This window comes from Brienomyrus brachyistius, chromosome 8, assembly GCF_023856365.1.
Source record: "Brienomyrus brachyistius isolate T26 chromosome 8, BBRACH_0.4, whole genome shotgun sequence".
Taxonomy (NCBI): Eukaryota; Metazoa; Chordata; class Actinopteri; order Osteoglossiformes; family Mormyridae; genus Brienomyrus; species Brienomyrus brachyistius.
In genome coordinates, this window is record NC_064540.1 from 2,717,409 (window position 1) to 2,736,869 (window position 19,461).

At 47.2% G+C, this 19,461-nt stretch overlaps 1 protein-coding gene across 3 annotated transcripts in view; it reads right to left on the bottom strand.

The window, feature by feature from the left end:
* The window catches only part of itga7 (integrin, alpha 7), a 36,836-nt gene extending 17,867 nt beyond the window's left edge, over positions 1 to 18,969 (bottom strand). Inside the window, exons 1-5 of one of the 3 annotated variants that reach the window (XR_007399484.1) lie at positions 18,425 to 18,969; positions 3,002 to 3,129; positions 2,761 to 2,840; positions 2,187 to 2,442; positions 1,260 to 1,391 (exon numbers count right to left, since the gene is read on the bottom strand). Coding sequence is in view for 2 of the 3 variants with exons in the window: in XM_049024086.1 (XP_048880043.1) it covers positions 1,260 to 1,391; positions 2,187 to 2,442; positions 2,761 to 2,840; positions 3,002 to 3,129; positions 18,425 to 18,642 (814 nt within the window). In the remaining variant the exon portion in view is untranslated. Of the gene's footprint in view, positions 1 to 682; positions 791 to 1,259; positions 1,392 to 2,186; positions 2,443 to 2,760; positions 2,841 to 3,001; positions 3,130 to 18,424 lie in introns of all 3 variants that reach the window. The other 2 variants (XM_049024087.1, XM_049024086.1) reach the window with 2 other exon arrangements.
* Positions 18,970 to 19,461: the final 492 nt, after the last annotated feature.

Genomic DNA, 19,461 nt, shown 5'->3' on the forward strand with positions numbered 1-19,461 from the left:
ACAGCAGGGGCTCAAATGGGATTCAAACATAAAACCTTAAGGTTCGAATTCTTCATCTCTAACTAATATTTAATTCCACTACCCACAGAAGTTTAATATGAAAGCACTTTCAGTGCTCTTGACTTTGCAGTCAATTCTGCTGGCCATCCGTAGTGATCATTCACCTCCGACAGACCCTGCATGACTGCACACGGACCCAGACACAGGCATGCAGACAGAGGTGCGACAGGACCCAACACCAACACAGGCTGCAGCTCTAATCTGCTGAGGTCTACACAGACTCCCTACTCCTCCCCAAGCAGAGAGAACCCTCCCTACCAGCGCCTTCTTCACTGACTGGACACCATGTCAGCATTCACAGGCAAATATGTCTACAGACTTTTAAGTGGATAAGCATTTATTTTGGTTATTAACCTTTAAAAGAACTGGGTAATGCTGAAATAATGTGCAGAGTATGTCCGAACATAAAGACAAATTAAGGTCAGGAATTTTCAATGGCTGCTCTCTGTTGAGGAGAAGTTGTACTGAAGTCCTACTACAGCTCTATAAGACTGCCACATACTTTCTAGACAACGACTACGTTTAGTGCGGGGGGTAGTTTGAGGTGTGGAGGGGGGGGGGGAGATACTCTACTGCTACAGACAAATTCCCAGTCAGACAACGGCTTCTTACGCCTACAAACCTAAGTAGCTATTCTGAGCTACATCCTCATAGACGGAGGGTCGGTAGAAAGGCTCCAGGGTTTTGTACACCAAGGCATCCTCCACGGGACTAGCCATAAACAAGAGTCCTGGGGCCCCAGGGGGAGAGAGGGAAGATGTGGGGGAGATTGGTGAGGGTGGAGAGGGGGAGAGAGAGAGGGAGGTGCAGGTGAGAAGCCTGCTTTGCATTTAGTGCATCGCGGTGGTCGGTGATGCTAACCACTGGTGAGCTGTAGAAGGAAGAGAAGGCAAACAGACGGAGCCCAGATCACTGTCAGACTGCCACAGATACGGATAAACTCCGATAAGAGGACATTGTGATTTTTTTATTTTTTGCTATTGTGATCATTTTACAAACAGGTATAAAAAATTTACATGTTCCAAATGTCTGACTCTGCTACAGAAATGTCAGTATGGTGATGCTGGGTAATCCGTCTATTTGGGAATGAAAGTACAGGTGTGGAATGGTGACGGAGCTGGGCCAGGCAGTAGGCCTTCTCATGCTTTCCCCGAGCCTGTCTCTGATGCCCCGGCAACAGGGATCAGGCCGGGTCGTACCCAGGTAACTGTGGTAGGGAACCGGGATCAGCCGAGCATCCTGCTTCTTCTCGTCCGCTACCTCATAGGGGCCGTCGTCGTAGAAACCCAGGTCGAGCAAGGTCTGATTCACAAGCTGAACTCGCAGCTCTCCTGGAACGTGGAAGGTTAAGGCACACACACACACACACGCCCACACATTCACACGTATCTGCATGCATTCGCATCTCTGTCTTTGTGGAAGGTTCTAGATGACTCGTTTTAATGCAGTAGGTGAAGCCCTTTATATAATGAAATTGAGGTAGATCATAACAGGTTTTTGGCTTTTGATGTTTTTAGCAAGCAGACAAAAACAGACGTATTTGTATGGACGTTGTCACAGTGTCTGTTTTATGGGGACTTTATGAGAGTTGGCTAAACTCATTTCTCCATAACATGTTCACATAACTCAGACACACACAGTGGAAAATGCACTTACACCGTAAAGATTCAAACTAAACAGCATGTCTACATATTGATCCAATAACTGAGTTTTTATTATTTTATCTTTTTAATATCCGTTGAAAAACAAAACACCATTTGGGAAATGAAGGGTCTTACTGCTTCCTTGCTGTTTGCATAAAAAGATTTTAGATTTTAATCATACTTAATCAGCTTCATGGCTCGGCAATTAATCTAATAGTTCTTTTTAATAACTAATGTCTACTTACTGAGACTTAAATCACATTAGCAATATTTCTACAGTGCCCAATAAGCAAAGGGTTTATTGGGATGTCACGACACAGCAAAATAATATACCAAGAATGCCGCATCCATAAATCAGCTCAATTTACAGTATGTTTTATAAATAGGCTGAATATGGGGGTATTCCGGTGAGCCCGTGTTAATTAAAGAAAAAGGAAGTTGTATAAATAAAACAAGGCTGGAGTTTGAGGGATTTAATCTCACCTTTCCAGTTGTATGTGCCTGGGGCCCCAAAGAGGACGAAGTTCTTGTCAGGGGTGAAACTGGCAGCCAGACCTTGCTGACAGAAGCCAAATTGCTCATGGCTTTGCGGCCTGCCCTCACAGAACTTCCACTCGCCCCCGTCCAGGTCGTCCCGCTCCGTCAGGTCCTCGCTCAGCATGTAGCAGCGCCCAATGGGGTCGCGAGTCTCTGAGGGCTGGTTGACTCGCTGACGGAGCTCGTACAGGTGGGCGCACGTCTGGGGCAGGGCATACAGTGGATCAGCCCACCAAATGAAGTTCACCGCCTTGAAGTGTCCAACACTGAAGCGGCCCATTACTGACAGGTTGAGATAATGCTACTAAAGTGTCTAGGGCACCATGAAATCAGGCCATGGATTTTTTTGCCAGAAGGTTGTTGGTTCACGACCCAGGCACAGCCCTCGAGCAACGTATTTAACCTGAATTGCTCCAGTAAAATTATCCTGCTGCACAAATGGATAAAAATTATGGGGACAACTTTCTCTCCACGTGTTTCTCTGCTTTATACGGGGAGGTCGGTTGCTGGACGTACTCACCACCACTTTCCCTCCAATCCCCTGGCTCTTCACAGTCACACCCAGCCACTGGTTGTCCTTGCTTTCTCGGTCAGGCCTCACTGCGGGAAGCATGACCACAGTTACACATTAAACAACAGATAAGCAGAAAAAGCGGGCTAGTGAAAATGGAAAGGTCACACTGCAGGGACATGCGGTCCGAATGTTCGTTTCCCATGTATGCCTGGGCCCCTTGGCACCTCCCCACCCCTTAACCGCTCACCGTCCCCATCAATGTCCACGCGCTTGCAGTCGTACTCTTCGGCCGTGATCGGGCAGCGATACAGAGCGCCGGGCCGGCTGTTCCTCAGGGAATTCAGACCCCGCGCACGCGGCGCCCCCACTAGGATCCTGCAAGGGACAGACACACACTGCATATTATGGTTGCAAATCTGCAGGTAGCGTTAGGATCAGAAGTGCCGGATCCAGAAAGAAATCAGTAAGGCTGTATCTGAACTTAGTGGGAGGGGTACGACACCACGATCATGTTGCAGTTGTGTTCTGATTGACTTCCACCTGAAGGTGCAAATTATTATTTATAATTTAACCCCGGGTCTGAGCATTAGGTTAAGCACCAAAGATATTTCAAAAGGATCAATCTCTGCTCCTTACTACGCGCTGACAACATGTTAAATATCACACCTGATGGTGCAGCCTTTGCTCTGATAGGGTGGCAGCCCTGATGTTCGTCCTGCTCTTCCTGCCCCTCATTATTTTTGGCAGACGCGGAAAAAGTTTTATTTTCAGTGCCACGGCGGCTGATATTTTGGGGCCGGGCACTGGCCCCTGCCTTATTTGGGCCAGGCCATTACATGGGCTATTTAAAAACCCACCGTTGAGCCACATTCCAGCTGGTGGCCGCTGGAACGGCGGGGGTGGGGGGGAGCAGCAAAGACGCACAGGAAGGGCTTTGAACCCAGTGCGAGACGGCCGCTTCCACAGCCACGAGCTGTCACTGCCCCAGACGTGACAAAGCTTTTGCTATCTCTGCACCTGCTATAAATGCTGCATGTGAGACACAGCAGGCGACCCAGAGCAGAAAAGGAGAGATTAGAAGAATTCTGCCGCTCACTGACATCGTGCCCTAGAATATGTGATTTTTGCGCCATTGCGTTTGTATGGGAGAGCTCTATAAAAGACACGATCTGGCATCATTGCAAGGAAGTGGGTTTGCATTTGCATTTATTTACTCATTCGAGATTCCAAAATCAATTCTCTATTGTCATCATACACAACAGCACAATGAGAGTGGGATAGCAGCTCCCCAGGCAGGGCAAATGAAATACTGGGGAAGGCGTTATAAATATATAACAATATGTACAGTGTAGGGGTGGCATGGTGGTGCAGTGGTTAGCACTGTTGTCTCACACCTCTGGGACCCGCGTTCTCCCGAGTCTCCGCCTGGGTCACATGTGTGTGGAGTTTGCATTTTCTCCCCATGTTGTTGTGGGGTTTCCTCCGGGTACTCCGGTTTCCCCCCACAGTCCAAAAACAGGCTGAGGCTAATTGGAGTTGCTAAATTGCCCATAGGTGTGCATGAATGGTGAATGTGAGTGAATGGTGTATGAGTGTGCCCTGCGATGGGCTGGCCCCCGTCCTGGGTGTTCCCTGCCTCGTGCCCATTGCTTCCGGGATAGGCTCCGGACCCCCGCTACCCAGTAGGATAAGCGGTTTGGAAAATGGATGGATGGATGGATGTACAGTGTATTCGATCATTATGTGCAAATTTAGCTGATGCTTTGTTCCAAAGCAGCGTACACCTGAAAAAGGAGGATTAGCCAGTCCCTGGAGCAGTGAGCAGGTAAGGAGTCAGGAATCCAACAATGAAGTCACTGACCCAGGGATTGTAACCGGTGACCTTCTGATCACGGTTACAGAGCCCTAACCTGCTGAGATACACAGTACCCCGCCGTGTTTTCTTCATGACAAATCAGCCCCCGGCCTTTCCACGTTCCGACCACTACGCTGAGGTACAGGTGAGGGAGGACTCGGGGGGGAGGGGTGAGACAGCTCTATGAGCCACCACCCCCCCCAGACCACCCCCGCCACTCGCCTCCTTCTGCTCGCTTCTCCTGTGAGGTAAATTTCACGCATCATTAAGATCCCAATGGGCCGAGATCTGATCTAGTGAGACTCCTTCATTCCGCCATGGTTAAACCTCCGAAGCAAAGAGTCCAGCGCTCAGCTGTATATTCATGTCCAAGGAGAGCATGATGGGATATGTGAAGAGAAGCATTCCAACAGGCCTGGGCACATGGCAAGAGAGCATCATTCCACGCCACCTTATTTAAACCTGACAGATGGTTACTGAAGGTAATAAAGTATTTGTGGTGTTGATACTCCAGACATTTAACCAGGTGTTTAATCTTAGGCATACACATAAAATGAAGTTTAAAAGTAATTTTCTAACAGTATTATTAAAATCTGCTTTAGTAAATAATTTAATACACATTTCATATTAATACCTAATATGAAGATCAGACCCATTCTGAGCTTGTGCCTTAATCATATAGTAATTACAGCCCCCAGGAGAGCAGGGCTCATTTAGGCATCGGCCTGGAGCAGCTGATGCTGGTGCAGATGCTGAAGATGGTTCTGGCCCCCAACAGTATAAGCGGGGGGGGGGGGGTGTCCTGTCTCCCAATATCCAGCCACAGTCATGCTGATTAAGGAAACGCACTCTGTCCAGAAACGTCTGGTCTGGGAACGGCGAGCAGGTCGGTGGGATGTAAGAGGCAAAGTGGCTGAAATGGTCATAAAGTCATAGAAAGGCCCTCAGCCTAGACTAGGTTGGCTTTCTGGACTTCTGTTGCATTTAGAAAAGGTGATTCGTACTGGTTTCCCAGCCCAAGTACATTTTTTTTTCTCTACAAAAATGATTCTGTTTCTGGCTGAGAACTGAATCACGTGCGTTTGAGAAAAGATGTTATGATGGCTGTGAAAAAGTGAGGGGCGGGGCCACCGGCAGTCACCTGACCCTCCGTATTTGCATGGACCGCCCCCTGCTCCCTCCTCCGGTGTGTTTCTGGGCTGATAACTTCACCGAGCCTGATGTGTTTTCTGCCCAGCGAATCGCTCCCTTGTGCTGCATTATACTGTGTTGTGAATTCTTTTCTTCCTGCCAAAACAGCTAAATTTTTACTCTTAAACCTAAAGTGCTTCATCCCCCCCACCATGGAAATAATCTGTCATACAGTTTTGTTCCCAGAGCTGCCAGACATCACATCCAATAATAACATTGTGTCAGATCCTGTACTTTAATAAACTCTTTTCCCCATACTCTGCTCTTCTCATAGCCAGAATCACTTAAGCCCAATATATTTATAGTTATTCCCTGCAAACAAACTCTAACTTCAAAAGAAAATAATTATATAGCACATAAATGAAAATCTGCGTTGTGAAATAGGAAACATACACAGAGGTTTCCACATAGATAATCGTCAAGGACGGCACATACACAGATCCTGTATGGTCTCTTCCATGCATCAAAACTGATCATCATTCATCTTGAAGTTGCAGAATTCGAACCCACAACCTTCTGATCTGAAGCACAGGTCCTATACCACTCACCATGCAGGGATATTTTTATGCATGATAAAGTGCCTGGAGCCTGTTCCTGATCCTCCCCTGCATCCTCTTTGTCTTTGTTTATGATCCCTTATTCAGTGCGGTTAGCTGCGCCCAGTGGGCCCCTCCTGCACGTTTTCTCGCCTGCATATCTGCACACCGAGTGCAAAAATGACAAGACGCTTCCGACCGTCCATGAGGAACTTGCGACGCCAGATGGAAGGGCGAGGAGTTTCCCAGGGTGGAGTGTGAGGGACTGGTGCAGGAAACACTCCTCAGGCCCCCTCACGTCTGCTGGGGGCCCAGCTCGGCTCCTGCAGGAGCTCACCCCCGCCCTTTCAGACCGCCACTCCCCAGCCTTCTTCTCACTCGGGACGTTAGCAGGTCACAAGGGTGATGTGAACATTAACTGACATGGGACTGAAGCTTTCCAAAGCATGTGTGCTTTTAAGATTTAATTGCTTCCTCACTGTACAAATGAGCCAGGCGTTTTGAACAGAAAACAAATCCCTTCCCAGAGCATATTAACAAACCCCACCTTCCAAAGTGACCAAAAACGCCAGCTGATCTCACCCTGGTTGCATGTGAGGTTTCTGGGATTCTCCTACCTGATTTCCCCACCTTTTTGGGGGGGGGAGGGGCTGTTCATTAATCCCTGATAGCTGCACTTCCCAGCCAGCAGACCTGATCTCCTTAGAGCCTCAGGACTGTATCAAACTGCAGCCTCATCGCTTTTTGGCTGCCGCTCCGTTCCCGGTGCCTCTGAGAATCTCCCGTGGTCTTAAATTACCAAGGCTAAGGCTCGCCACGGTGCTCGGATGCTGAGATAATGGGCTTATCATTTGTCTCTATATGGAGCACAACCGCCAAAAGCGAGATATATTCTGTCCTGCAGACAGACTTCCTGTTTCCTCAAAGACCGATGGAATTAAAACCAGCGTATCTTCAAAGACAACAGCATGGATGCTTGCAGAATTTTAAATCAGAAAAGTATTGAACTGCCAGCTTCGAGGGAAATTTAAAATCTCCCAGTGCTATTGATTGCAGGGACAGTAATGACGAGGGTGGTGGGGGGGGGGGGGGGTCTGCCATGGGGAGTGCGGAAAGTCTGTCCTGCCATGTGATATCCGACTGCAGTTTTCCTCCAGTATCCGTGGATAAGGTTTGGTGGTGCAGATGGAATTTCAGGATACGGTTGTCATTCTCAGTCACGTGCGAATCACTAATGGGATTGAGTGAGCCGCCAAAAATCAGGCTGCAGCCAGATTTTATGAAATGATGATACTTTATCAATCCCCACTGGGGAATTCACTCTTTTCCAACCCCATCTTGCTTTCCATGACACATAGACTCGCACATAGGCGAGAGCAAGCTTGGCAGAGATATATGTTATCACTGCAAACAAAAGCCATTAAAGTATGTTAGGATATTAACGCATAGATACACGCTGCTTATGAAATGTTCAATGAAAGTATCAGTAAGGTGTAGTGAGGACGTTCTGTAAAATTCTGCATTTGCTTAGAAGCATCTACCCAAAGCAACACACGGTTTAGAAAGCAGAGTCAGTCAGTCTCTGGTGCAGTCTGGGTGAAATGCTTCACTGCAGGGCCCAACAGTGAAATCACTCTGCCTACCATGGGATTTGAACCAGTGACCTTCCACTCCCAACATTGCTCCGCGTGCGTAGAGTTTGCATGTTCTCCCCATGTGTGCATAGCTTTCCTTCAAGTACTTGAGGTACCTCCTAAATATATGCAGTCGACAAGCTGGCATGTCTGCATTACCCACAGTGTGTGTATTCCCCGCCATGTGGCATATGGTGGGATGCTGGCTCACCATGACCCCGTAACTGATAAGCAACCATGGATGATGGATGAATGTAACCTGGTAGCCATGGTAACCAACACGCCTGCAAATGTTTGACTGCTGACACACTCGGATGGCTGTGGATTCCAAGGGCTCAAAAGATAAAAAGACGTTCCACATTCTCACACATGTAGCTGTAATAAACGAGGTTTGATTCACGTCCCTCCATTCATCTTCCAACCATTCCTCCGGCATGACAGGGGGGTTTAATATACAACAGTGGAAAAATGTTTTGTTGAAATTCAAGAAGTGACTATTGGCAGGAATATGGGCAATTTTGCCCTCCTGCTCCTTGTTTGTAGCCAGACAGCTGGTATAAATCACTTCTGCACCAGCGATCTGCCCCCATCTTTCTCTCTCGCGCTCATTCGATATGCTTTATGGTTCCAGAGCCGCTATAACGTTCCCGTCGTCCTTCCCATCTCTCCCTTCCATAAAAACTGTCACATCCAAACAGGTCTGTGGATGGTCAGTAGGCCATAGACACATTTTTGAGAGGTGCTACTAAAACAAGGCACATCTGTGGGGAAGCCAACAGTACAGTAAAGGGTCACATAAATGCACACATTGATAAAAAAAAAAAAAAGCTCTCATCTTCTTCATGGGTTGACCATAGTCATAAAAAAAGGCCCAAAACGCAGTATTTTTACTGCCTTTTTAAAATACCCTTTTCTAGTTTATTGGTTCAGGAGCAAGAACAGCTGAAATAGCTGTGTTGTGAGTCACTCAGACCTTTATACAATGTTCCTACTGGAATGTCCCACTGGGCCAGGCTTAGACATCCCATAGACAGACACGGAGCGACAGAAGCAGCTGTGCAGCATTCCCAACACGGAACGGCAGTCGGGAAGAGGATCCTAAGCGTTCCCGCACTGGCAGCAGCGCCGCTGAGCCATCGGCGGCCGTGAGGTCTATGCGATCATCACCGCGCCAAACGAACGGTGGGCCGACAGCCATGATGGGATGGGACCTGAGAGCACAGCTGCGGTTTGACCTCCGACCTCTGACCTGTGCCGGAGGAGGTAAACATAGTGTGTCATGGCAAATTGCTTGCAACCATCTTCATCTGTAGCCAAATTAGAGGCTAGGTGGGGTTATGGTTTTCATTTAAATTCATAGAGGAAGGTAAATTTCCGTTATTAAAATGACGTGTTTTCCAAAGGAGGAGGCAACCCTGAAACCTTCATTTGTGCATTTGAAGCATCTCTCCCACCTTCTGAGACCCCCCCCCCCCCCAACACTATAAAGTCATCCCCCCCAAACAGATGGTGTCACCTCCCCTGGGCTCCCCGGCTGAAGATGGGACTCAGCCGTGGGCATACGTGTCCCCACAGGGTCCCCCGGGGCCAAGCGCAGGGGTGGGCGCACGCCCCGTACAGCTGATCTGCTTTCATTTGTGCCCCTAATGAAGACCGATGTTTCATGGCGGCAAGATGCGATCAAACCACGCTGTACATCTGCGCCGAGATTATTCATGCCGCTCGCTTGCGCTCAGCCGTGTCTTACATACCCTACATCTATCATCCGTTTCCCGGCCGTTTATCCAGAATATGGTCACAGGACATTTTACAGATGGCAGTATAACTTGTACATTCACATTTATATATACTGCTCATTTTAATTTTTATGCATGTATACAAATCCCGCCACCCTGAGCAGGATAAGCAGTTTGCAGATGAATGGATATACATCCATGAATTGAATTGATATATAGCACTGTGCAAAAGTCTTAGTCAAATTTCAGGTATTCAAAAGCATTAGTGTTTACTGTTTGCACAATTATTATTATTATTATTATTATTATTATTATTATTATTATTATTATTATTATTATTATTATTATTGTTATTATTATTTCTGGGGGCGGCATGGTGGTGCAGTGGTTAGCACTGTCGCCTCACACCTCTGGGACCCGGGTTCGAGTCTCCGCCTGGGTCACACGTGTGCGGAGTTTGCATGTTCTCCCCGTGTCGTCGTGGGGTTTCCTCCGGGTACTCCGGTTTCCCCCCACAGTCCAAAAACATGCTGAGGCTAATTGGAGTTGCTGAATTGCCCGTAGGTGTGCATGTGTGAGTGAATGGTGTGTGAGTGTGCCCTGCGATGGGCTGGCCCCCCATCCTGGGTTGTTCCCTGCCTCGTGCCCATTGCTTCCGGGATAGGCTCCGGACCCCCCGCGACCCAATAGGATAAGCGGTTTGGAAAATGGATGGATGGATGGATTATTATTTCTATTGCTGGCATTTCTCCAGTATATATTGTACGTGTATTCTCTATATGCTAACCTTACATTTTTTTTTAGCAGAGGATTTAAACAGTCGGGTCACTCTGTCTCGAATCCACAAACATGCTCCTCATAACTGATGTGCGGAAATTGAAGCGATCAGCCCTCCAGTCCCTTCTGCCTTCCGGTCACATCCCTACCCAGTCCTCCCGCTCCATGTCGACAGTCAGCACCATCCAAAATCCAAAATCTCTGCCATCCATCCTCTCTGCAGGGCCCGGTCGTTCACTGCCATGTTTAGCTTCACATGTGGCCACTTGTGGTCCCCATCCTGTGTCAGTCACCTCTGTAATGCTCAAGGAATCCCCCTCCCGCGCCCAAGGGCCAATATTCCTTTCCTAATACCTTATGCTTTTATCTAAAGTGACATATAGTTTCTATCCATTTACACATCCAGATTTTTTTTTTACTGCAACAGTTAGGTTTAAGTTCTCAAGGGGACTTGAGCTGTCAACCTTCTGGTTCTGGAGCATATTACCTTGGCCCTTTTCCTACCCCATGCCTTCTCCTTTCGGTTCAAAAGGTTCCAGGTTCTATTTTCTTTCTGTACATTCTCATTCATTCCATTCCCTCTTTCCATTCCTATCGATTTCCCTGTTGACAACGACATAAATAACAAAAGTCATCAACCCAAGGGCATAACCGGTAAGTGCAGTAAATCTGCAGCGCTGCACCCCCAACTGGAGCCCCGCCCTCCAGTGTCACGCTGTAGCAGTGTGTCTCTACGAGAAACACAGCATGTTCATCCAAGGAACAGAATGAAATACGGACAAACAGCACCTCTACCTGTCTCCCCTGGGCAGAGTGGAGCCCAGTTTCAGTTAAGCGGAAAAGGTGAATTGGGTGCTGGACCTGGGGGGAGCCACAAGTCCTTGTCGGCGATATTACCGATGATGAATGTTACCCGTCCAAAGCCCACTCGTCACGACCGCCCCGCTCTGCTCATACCAGGGAGGCATTAAATTGTCTTTATCATAAGCACGATTTGTCACGTTTTATTAATCCAGCTGGTTGCCAAGATAGCTAGCAAACTCCAGATAAACCTAATCTCCAAATCCTGTGTAGAATCACAACACCTTTATGCCTTTCTGGGGTCTTTCTATCACACAATCTTTAATAATAAATAAAGCCAAACAGTTATGTCTTTTGTTTTAACGTTTGGTGCTATGCAAGGGTCCAAGTGGCAACAATGATCGTTAATAAATTTTAACTATGAACATAAACCTTAAGGTCACTGAAGCTCTTCAACCAGTGTGGAAGAAGAGGGAGGATTTTACATCTGGACTGAAGGAAGATAAGAAGAGATACTATGAAAAAGAAATACAGAAAGAAATTATAGGAATGGTATCATTCTCAGCTGCACTGGAGGTCTGTGCGTGTTTGAGCGTGATCGAATCTATAACCTTCTGTGTGCGCTCTGCGTGTGCACACGCACGGGATGGAGGAAGGCAGACCCAAGGGCCGAAGCGCGTACAAGAGGAACATGAACGAGGGAGAAAGAACGGAAATGATGGGAAGAGTTTCGCAAAAATGCACGCGAGATGAATTGGGAATCGGTTTAAGGGCTGAAAGCGGGCAGGTTCATTGTTATCACATAAAGCAGGACCACAAAGGGAATTTCAAGCTGCCATTCTGATGCAAATGAACTCTGGGGGTTTCGCAGTGCCCTCGGGATGTGTGAAGAGGTTCCGGTGCTTTTCTCACACTGATTGGGGACGTTGTTCTGGCAGAGAGGCCCTGCTAAGGGACTCCAGCAGATTCAGTTCTGTGCGATTAGGCCTGTCAGCCAAATCACAGGGGACTAAAGCCTGACAGGAACCCCGGAGACTTACAGAACTGTGTCATAGGCAGCGCGAGAGATGTGACAGAGCACCACACGGGCCTTTTAGAGTATTGTATGTCATAACTACAGAGTCACTTTCCATAATTGAGTTCTGTGTCATTTCATTCTATCACTATTCCATTACTGAGTTTTACTTATTCAAGGAGTAAAAAAAAATGTTTTTTTTTCCTCCGGCAATTTCTAATGTGTTTCAGCTTGGTTGCTTAGATAATTATATTGTTTAAATCCATATCCTCTTAAGTATATGAGAATAGGTGAGGCATCTGTAATCCAATCCCTTGAACCAGTAACCCTTTGGAGAGACCAGCTCCTAAATTATGCTCTTAAAGCAGTGAGTTTAAAAGGCAGGACGCGTAGATCGGACACCCGCATGACACTGACGTAAATCACGTCGGGTCGAGCCCAGCAGCGTGGCACATCCTGCGGCTTTCACGTTAATGGAGCAGGTTGTTATGGTAAGTGGCTTCTCTGTGGCTTTGCACTGATGGCCATTTCATCAAACTGAGCTCTGTTCACCCTCTCTGTCCGCTGTGCACCAGTTATACCATAAGTCGATATTTTTTGAGCCGTTCCAGCATGGCGGAGGCGTGGAAGGGAAATGAGAGGTACAAGTGACACGTAGTGCTGTGGATGTAAAAGAAAGAATTATTAAAAAATGCAAATGGATGTATTAGTTAATTATATAAATTATGCATTGGTGTTATTGGGTATTAGTTAATTGGTTGATCCTTGCCCCTGTATCTGATTGACAGAGACATGCCCTGGCCCTCTCTCGGGATAGTAAATCGGATGTATTACCTAATAAATTAATAAATTTATTTTCAGTGTCTTTTATGTTCTCGTGTTTATGGTGGCGATTTTCAGTCCTGTCCCTGGCACCCCCCCCCCCCCCCAGAATGTTTTCATTCCAGCTCACACTGCTTTCAACCTGCCACATTGATCATTAGTCTATTAAGGGCCATTTATAAGCCTGATTAAGGTAGGGATGGAATGAAAACATTCTGGCGGGGGGGGTGGGGGGCACCCGAAACAGGATTAAGAATCACTGGCTTACGGTCAGCAAACAATAAAAAAGAGAATCACTGCTTTACAACCCGGTCATGTGGGCGTCTTATTTCAGCAAATGCATGACAGGTAGGAATGGCCCTGCAGAGCCAGCCGGTGTGGGCTGACGTCCCGCAGTCGGGCCTGACTGCGCTCAAGCAAGATTATCACAGTGATGCTAATTTAAAGAAGCCCTTTGGAGTATCGTCAGACCCGGAGCTTCTCCTTTTTCACTGGCACTGAGGTAAGAATGAGGAGAGCGGAGACACCGAAGGGTTTTAAGGTCCCGCTGGAAGACCTGCTCCCGCCCTGGAGACAGTCTGAAATAGACGGCATTCCAGTCGAGGAGGCGCACCGGACCAAGATAGGTTCTAAGCACGGGTGTCTGAGCTACCCGATCCGCTCCCAGCAGGAACGGGGAGAGGAGTCGAAAGCCGTTTTAGGGTCCATCGAAACCAGGATCAAAACGTGATAAAGTTTGGATGATGTAAGGATTAGAGTGAGACAGAAATGTCAGAAATGTAACAAAAAAAGAAGCATTTCCTGTCGCCAAGCATCCATTTCCTGTCGCCAAGCATCCATTTCCTGCTAATCGCCATTTATTTGTCAGAGCTTTAAACCGCTAGTGCAAGCATTAATGCGATTAATCGCATTATTAATTGTGTAATTGCGTGCAAAGCCTTAACAACAAATAGATTGAACATACAAATTATGGAGCTTTAATAGTGCAAAGTAACATTTAGCTGCTGAAACCTTTTATTCTCCAAATAATTCATGTATACCCATCCATTTCCCATAACCTCATATCAAGCACAAGGTCAAAGAGAGGCTGAAGCCTATCTTAGGAAGCACAGGACACAGGAGAGGCTGTTCTCTCGCAGGCCACACATTCACTCACTATGGGCGATTTAGAGATTCCAGTTCCTCTAACTAGGTGCTGGAATGCAGGAGGAAACCGGAGAACCAAGAGGAAACCCTCATGAACACAGGAAGAACATGCAAACTCTACGCACACCGAGCTGGGAACTGACCCCACGATCCTGGGGGTGTGAGATCGCTCTTAACTAGAGTGAAGCTATGTTCTTCCACAGATGTTCTGAAGCATGACAGTTAAAATAACATAAATCCTGCCAGTAATGATGTCTGCATTGACTCATTGATCCCTCATTCAGCTGCAGTCATATCCGTCCGTGAAAAAAAATCAATCAGAGTGTTTATCTATGTAATGGGGTCTGTAGCATCAATAGTGAGACCAATAACCTTTGACCTACACTAAGAAGGGGAATGTTTACGTCAACAAAAAGTTTCTTTTGAGGGGCGCAGAATCTCAAAACAAATCATATGGCACACCTGACCTAAAGTACTCAAGATACATTACAATTACAGTTACTAACAATGTAAAATTTAATGAATAAATAATAAAAAGTAATATCTGTCCGTAAACAAGCACCACAGTACCACAGATCACTTCTCATGTATCTATCGTCATCAATTCCAGAGTCACAGTTAGCACACTGTAACTAAAGGCAAGGCCCACTTCTGAAATGGAGCCCAGTCTGGCATTAATGACAGATCTGCAGGATGTATGGACGGCAACCCTCAGTGTTCATTTACAGGGATGTGTGATCACTGCAGAAAGCCCGAATGCAGGGAATGTACGTCTGCCCCTTCTGGAAAGACTAATATCAATATGCCTTACCATCCAAAGTTTGGACACGCCAAGTCGCCCACACAGGAAAGTGATAGTGTTGCATCACATGACCTGGCCAGTTGACCTAAACATGGTAGAGGTGGTTTTGATGATGGAGTTTGACCGGAGAGTGAAGGAAAAGCGACCAGTTAGTGCACAGAATATATGTGGGACCTTCTTCAGGGCAGCTGGAAAAGCCTCCCAGGAGACTCCCTAATCAAACTAGCAAAGACAAGACAGTAGCCAGTACCAGCGGCAGTTGAGGTTAAGTATTTTGCCCATGGGCCCAATGGTGGCAATACCCTGCCAACCACGGGATGTGAACCAGCAACCTTCTGAGTCCCAACCCACAGACCTGCCCCTCCCAACAAATTTAATTTTTTGCGGGCTTTTCTGGTCAGTGCATAGTTCCATATATGTTATTTTATAGTTTTGATGTCTTCATAATTATTATAAAATGAAGGGAATAGTTCAAATAAACATTTCTATGGGTAGGTGTAACCAAACTTTTGACTGGTACTGTGCACTATCCTATTGTTACTTATATTGTTATCTATCTATCTATCTATTATTTATTTATTAATTATACTATTTTTCTTAGTTTTGGGCTTTCCCCCCTTTTTCAGCACAGTCAGGGTTTCATTACACACGTGTCCAGTGTTTGTTGTGTATGTGACAAATGAGACGAGAAACTTGAAACAATACATGACAAGGCGGGACAAACCGGTGCCCAGCAAACCAGCAGCACAACAGGTAAACTGCAAAGATGCTTTTCTGCGTTGGGGGGCTATTCCTGGCAATGCTTCACCGTTTACGGTATTGTGCCGTTTACCCTCGGACAGAGGCCGCCATGGTGACACGGGTCAGTCTCCCGAGGGAGGGGGAGGAGCTGCAGTGCGGTTCCGCCAAGCATCTGCTTGTCAGCCAGCTGGGCCCCTTTAAGTCGAGGAGCTGGGAGACGCCAGGGCTGGAGCTGCGGCATTGCCATGGAAACCCAAGGTTAGCCTATCACAGCGCAGGGCCGTCTGAAGAGTTGGTGCTAGTTTTCACGGCAAACATAGAGGACGTGAGAAGACGAAGACCCAAGAGTGCGGGTCCAAACGGAGTCAAAACATGGGGGGGGGTAGATTATGCACAGCACTAATGACACGCGTGACATCGAATCAGGCTCCCTGCTCCAGAGGACTGTGCGGGAATGACCCAGCCTTTCTTAATCTGTCATTCACGCTGGCAAGCTTGGCAGAGAAGGACGTGGCCTCTGCCAGCCATGGAGCCCCTACATGTCTGTCACCCCCCCAGAAACCCAAACTGCACTTTTACAAAGAAACAAAGATCCTTTTCCGTAGGATCCACAGATCCAATATCACCTCCCCATTAGAGGCCCAACCAGCCATAGCTACTTTTAGCAGTTTTTTTTTAAATAAAATCCTTGTGAAATGTGAAAAAGGACACTCATTGCAAATGTTTAATACTGTTAGCATTTCAAGTGATGTAATGGGTTTAGGTTACCTCACTGTGGTTTAGAGGGTGTTATTCCTGACTGGACCATAACTCACGACTTCTGTCACTGATACGGCCCCCCCGCCCTGAGTACCCGTCACCCCACCCCAACTGTCACTAATTTTAAAGAGCTTCCAGGTACAGATAATGAGCTACTGGCAGTGATCACTGCGCTGAAAACAGAGTAGGGAGGTCAGAGTAGGTCCCTACAATCCAACAGGTGGCGTCGGTGCTCAAGTCTCCAAAGCAGCATTTGACATTGACTGTCCCCCCTGATAAGACACATCTCTCATGGCTGTTATATGCCACCTGACAATAAACAGCAGCCGCGGTATTGATGGCTCGAGAAAGCCAGGCACTAACTGTCTACTACAGTGATTTCCTGTCCATGTGTATTTTATTTAAAAACCAGATACTTAAAAAATAATCTTAAAAAAATGTTCTGGAAAAAATTCAAGTCAAGTACCACTTGAATTAAGACACATCGCTCATTAACATAAGCAGAGGGGATTCTGGGGGTTTTGTGTGAATCTATAAAATCTCCAATAGCGACTGAAATGTCTTGCATAATTTATTGAGATCAGAAGCCCACTGGCAGTAAGAGGAATACGGTCACACCGGTGGTTATTTTCAGCTGGATGGTTAGGGTGTTTACCTTCAGCTTTAAGCAGCATCTCGTATTTTTAAACACACAGCACGCAGTGGCACGCGGCGGTCAAAGAAACAGGACGTAGATACCAAAAACATAACACTCGGCAATCAGCCCGTCAGTGGCATGACTGGATCAGTCATCTAGATAAATCGGTCACACATAACTTCACTTTCTGTAGTTTTTTAAATTTTTTTATTGTGATTTGTGGGAGGGTGACCTGAATCCAAATATTTACACGGGCATGGTGATTAAATTATCATACTTATTTAACTTATCTAACTTATATAATTATTTAGAAGTCTAATATTGAAGGCCATTTATGGCCCTGTCGGTGTGCATTTAATTGTAGATGCAGTCTGTTACAACACCTTAAATCTTACAGGGATGTGTGGTCACTGTAAATCATTCCCTGGATCTTGACATGTAAACCAGCAACGAATATTGGTCTTCCGGAGTTTAATAAACAATTTCGATGTCCATTCCCTGAACATAGGTAGGATTATTCAGACTGTCGTAACATCACCAGCTCATCACATCGTTTGGAATGTGAAGTATTTCAGAAAAGGAATCTTCAAATGTTAGTCATCCCTTCAGTGTGCTTGAAAGACAATAAAAGCAGATTAACATGCAATGTGTCCACAGCAAGAGCATGAGGCTCAGCAAAATGCAGGTAAATGCAGCCGCAGTATCCGACGGCCCGTTTGCCTCTACATGCGACATACAGGTTGACACTCGGCTCCTCGCAGCGTCTGCGATGGTTTGCTGTTATTCATTTCCATTTCCTTCCTAACGATTGTCAGTGTGGTGTCACTGCGTAAAATCCCGTAACGCACTCTCCATTATCAATGTGCTGTGTCAGCATTGCAGTAACCACCACCCCCCGCCCCCCACTCCCGCCCCCAGCCATGCTGTCAATTGTGACGATTAAATGAGTTTACAGGCCCGACTCCTATGCAGTCGAATCAGACGGATGAAGCCACATTAATGAACTGACCCTTGAAACTGACCCTTTGCTAATAACTGCTGGCACAATAAATTAACCCTCCCGGACTGTCCGACGAGCGGGACACTTTTGAGGGCGTCTGGCTAAAAGGTGACAGCCTGGCAATGAGGCGTCTGACACCACTCCTCTTTACGGTATTCTCACGTGAGTTCACACCCACACACACACACACACAGGCTCAGATGCACGTGTTGACTCACCAGCTGTGGGGTTCGGGGCTGATCTGCCGGTGAAGGGCTAAGGAGAACCCGAAGAAGCTTCCCTCCTCTCCTTCCTTGGTCAGCGTGTGCGTCGTGTCCAGATTGAAAGCGGACGCCGGTGCCTGGCTCACCAGCAGGGCAGCGAGCGGCAAAAGCCAACCGGCAAGGCATCCAGGTGAGGGAGAGGCTGTCCGCCTCCGTGTCCTGCGAGGTGACATTACAGAGCGAGAAACACGCCCCTCTACAGTCCCCTTTCTGCAGCTCGGTCACTATGGGGCGGTCCTTCCCGTGGATCTCGTGTCTGGGCAAACTGGAAAAGAGTACTACAGAGTCCTTTGGCAGGTTCTTTTCTCTCCTGAAGATGTTTATCTTATACCTGCCCCTTCTGTCCCTCTGCGTCTCAGTCCCTCGCTCCTTTCCTCTCTGCCGTTTGCTGCTGTCAGTCTAGGGAGCCTGAGAATAGGGAGCTGCGTGGGGTGTGCAGTTCTCTCGTCTCCTTGTCTATGTGACTGAGAGAAGCAGTGCCGTGAATAGCCTGCACTCCTCCCCCACGTCCCACACCCCTTTCTCTCTCTCTCTCTCTCTCTCTCTCTCTCTCTGTCTTTCACCCTCAGCTGACATCAACACCCAGGGGGCCGCTGCCAACATACCAAGCACCGTTGTCCAGATACTTGGAAGCATCTGAAAAGAAAAAATGCACAAAGGAGTGAATTGGAGAGAAACTTTTTGAGAAAGATGTAGAAGTCCGGGTCGACGTCTCCTAGCAAGCCAGGGTGCAGGTGAGGAACAATCCGGACAGAAAAGAATGGGAATAAATGAGGGCGGGGTAGGGAGGGGCTTCAATTGATGGCCTGGAATGAAGCTTCGCCTTGGTCAGACCTGGGATATGCATAGTGACCGATAAGCCTCTGGGAGTGACCAGCAAACCGCACTGAGGGTCAGATGTAAAAGGGAAAAGTCCTACGAAGAGCGTAGGGGGGGGGGGGGGTGAGCACATCCATCTGAGTCTGGAGGAAAACTCAGGTGACCAAAATCAT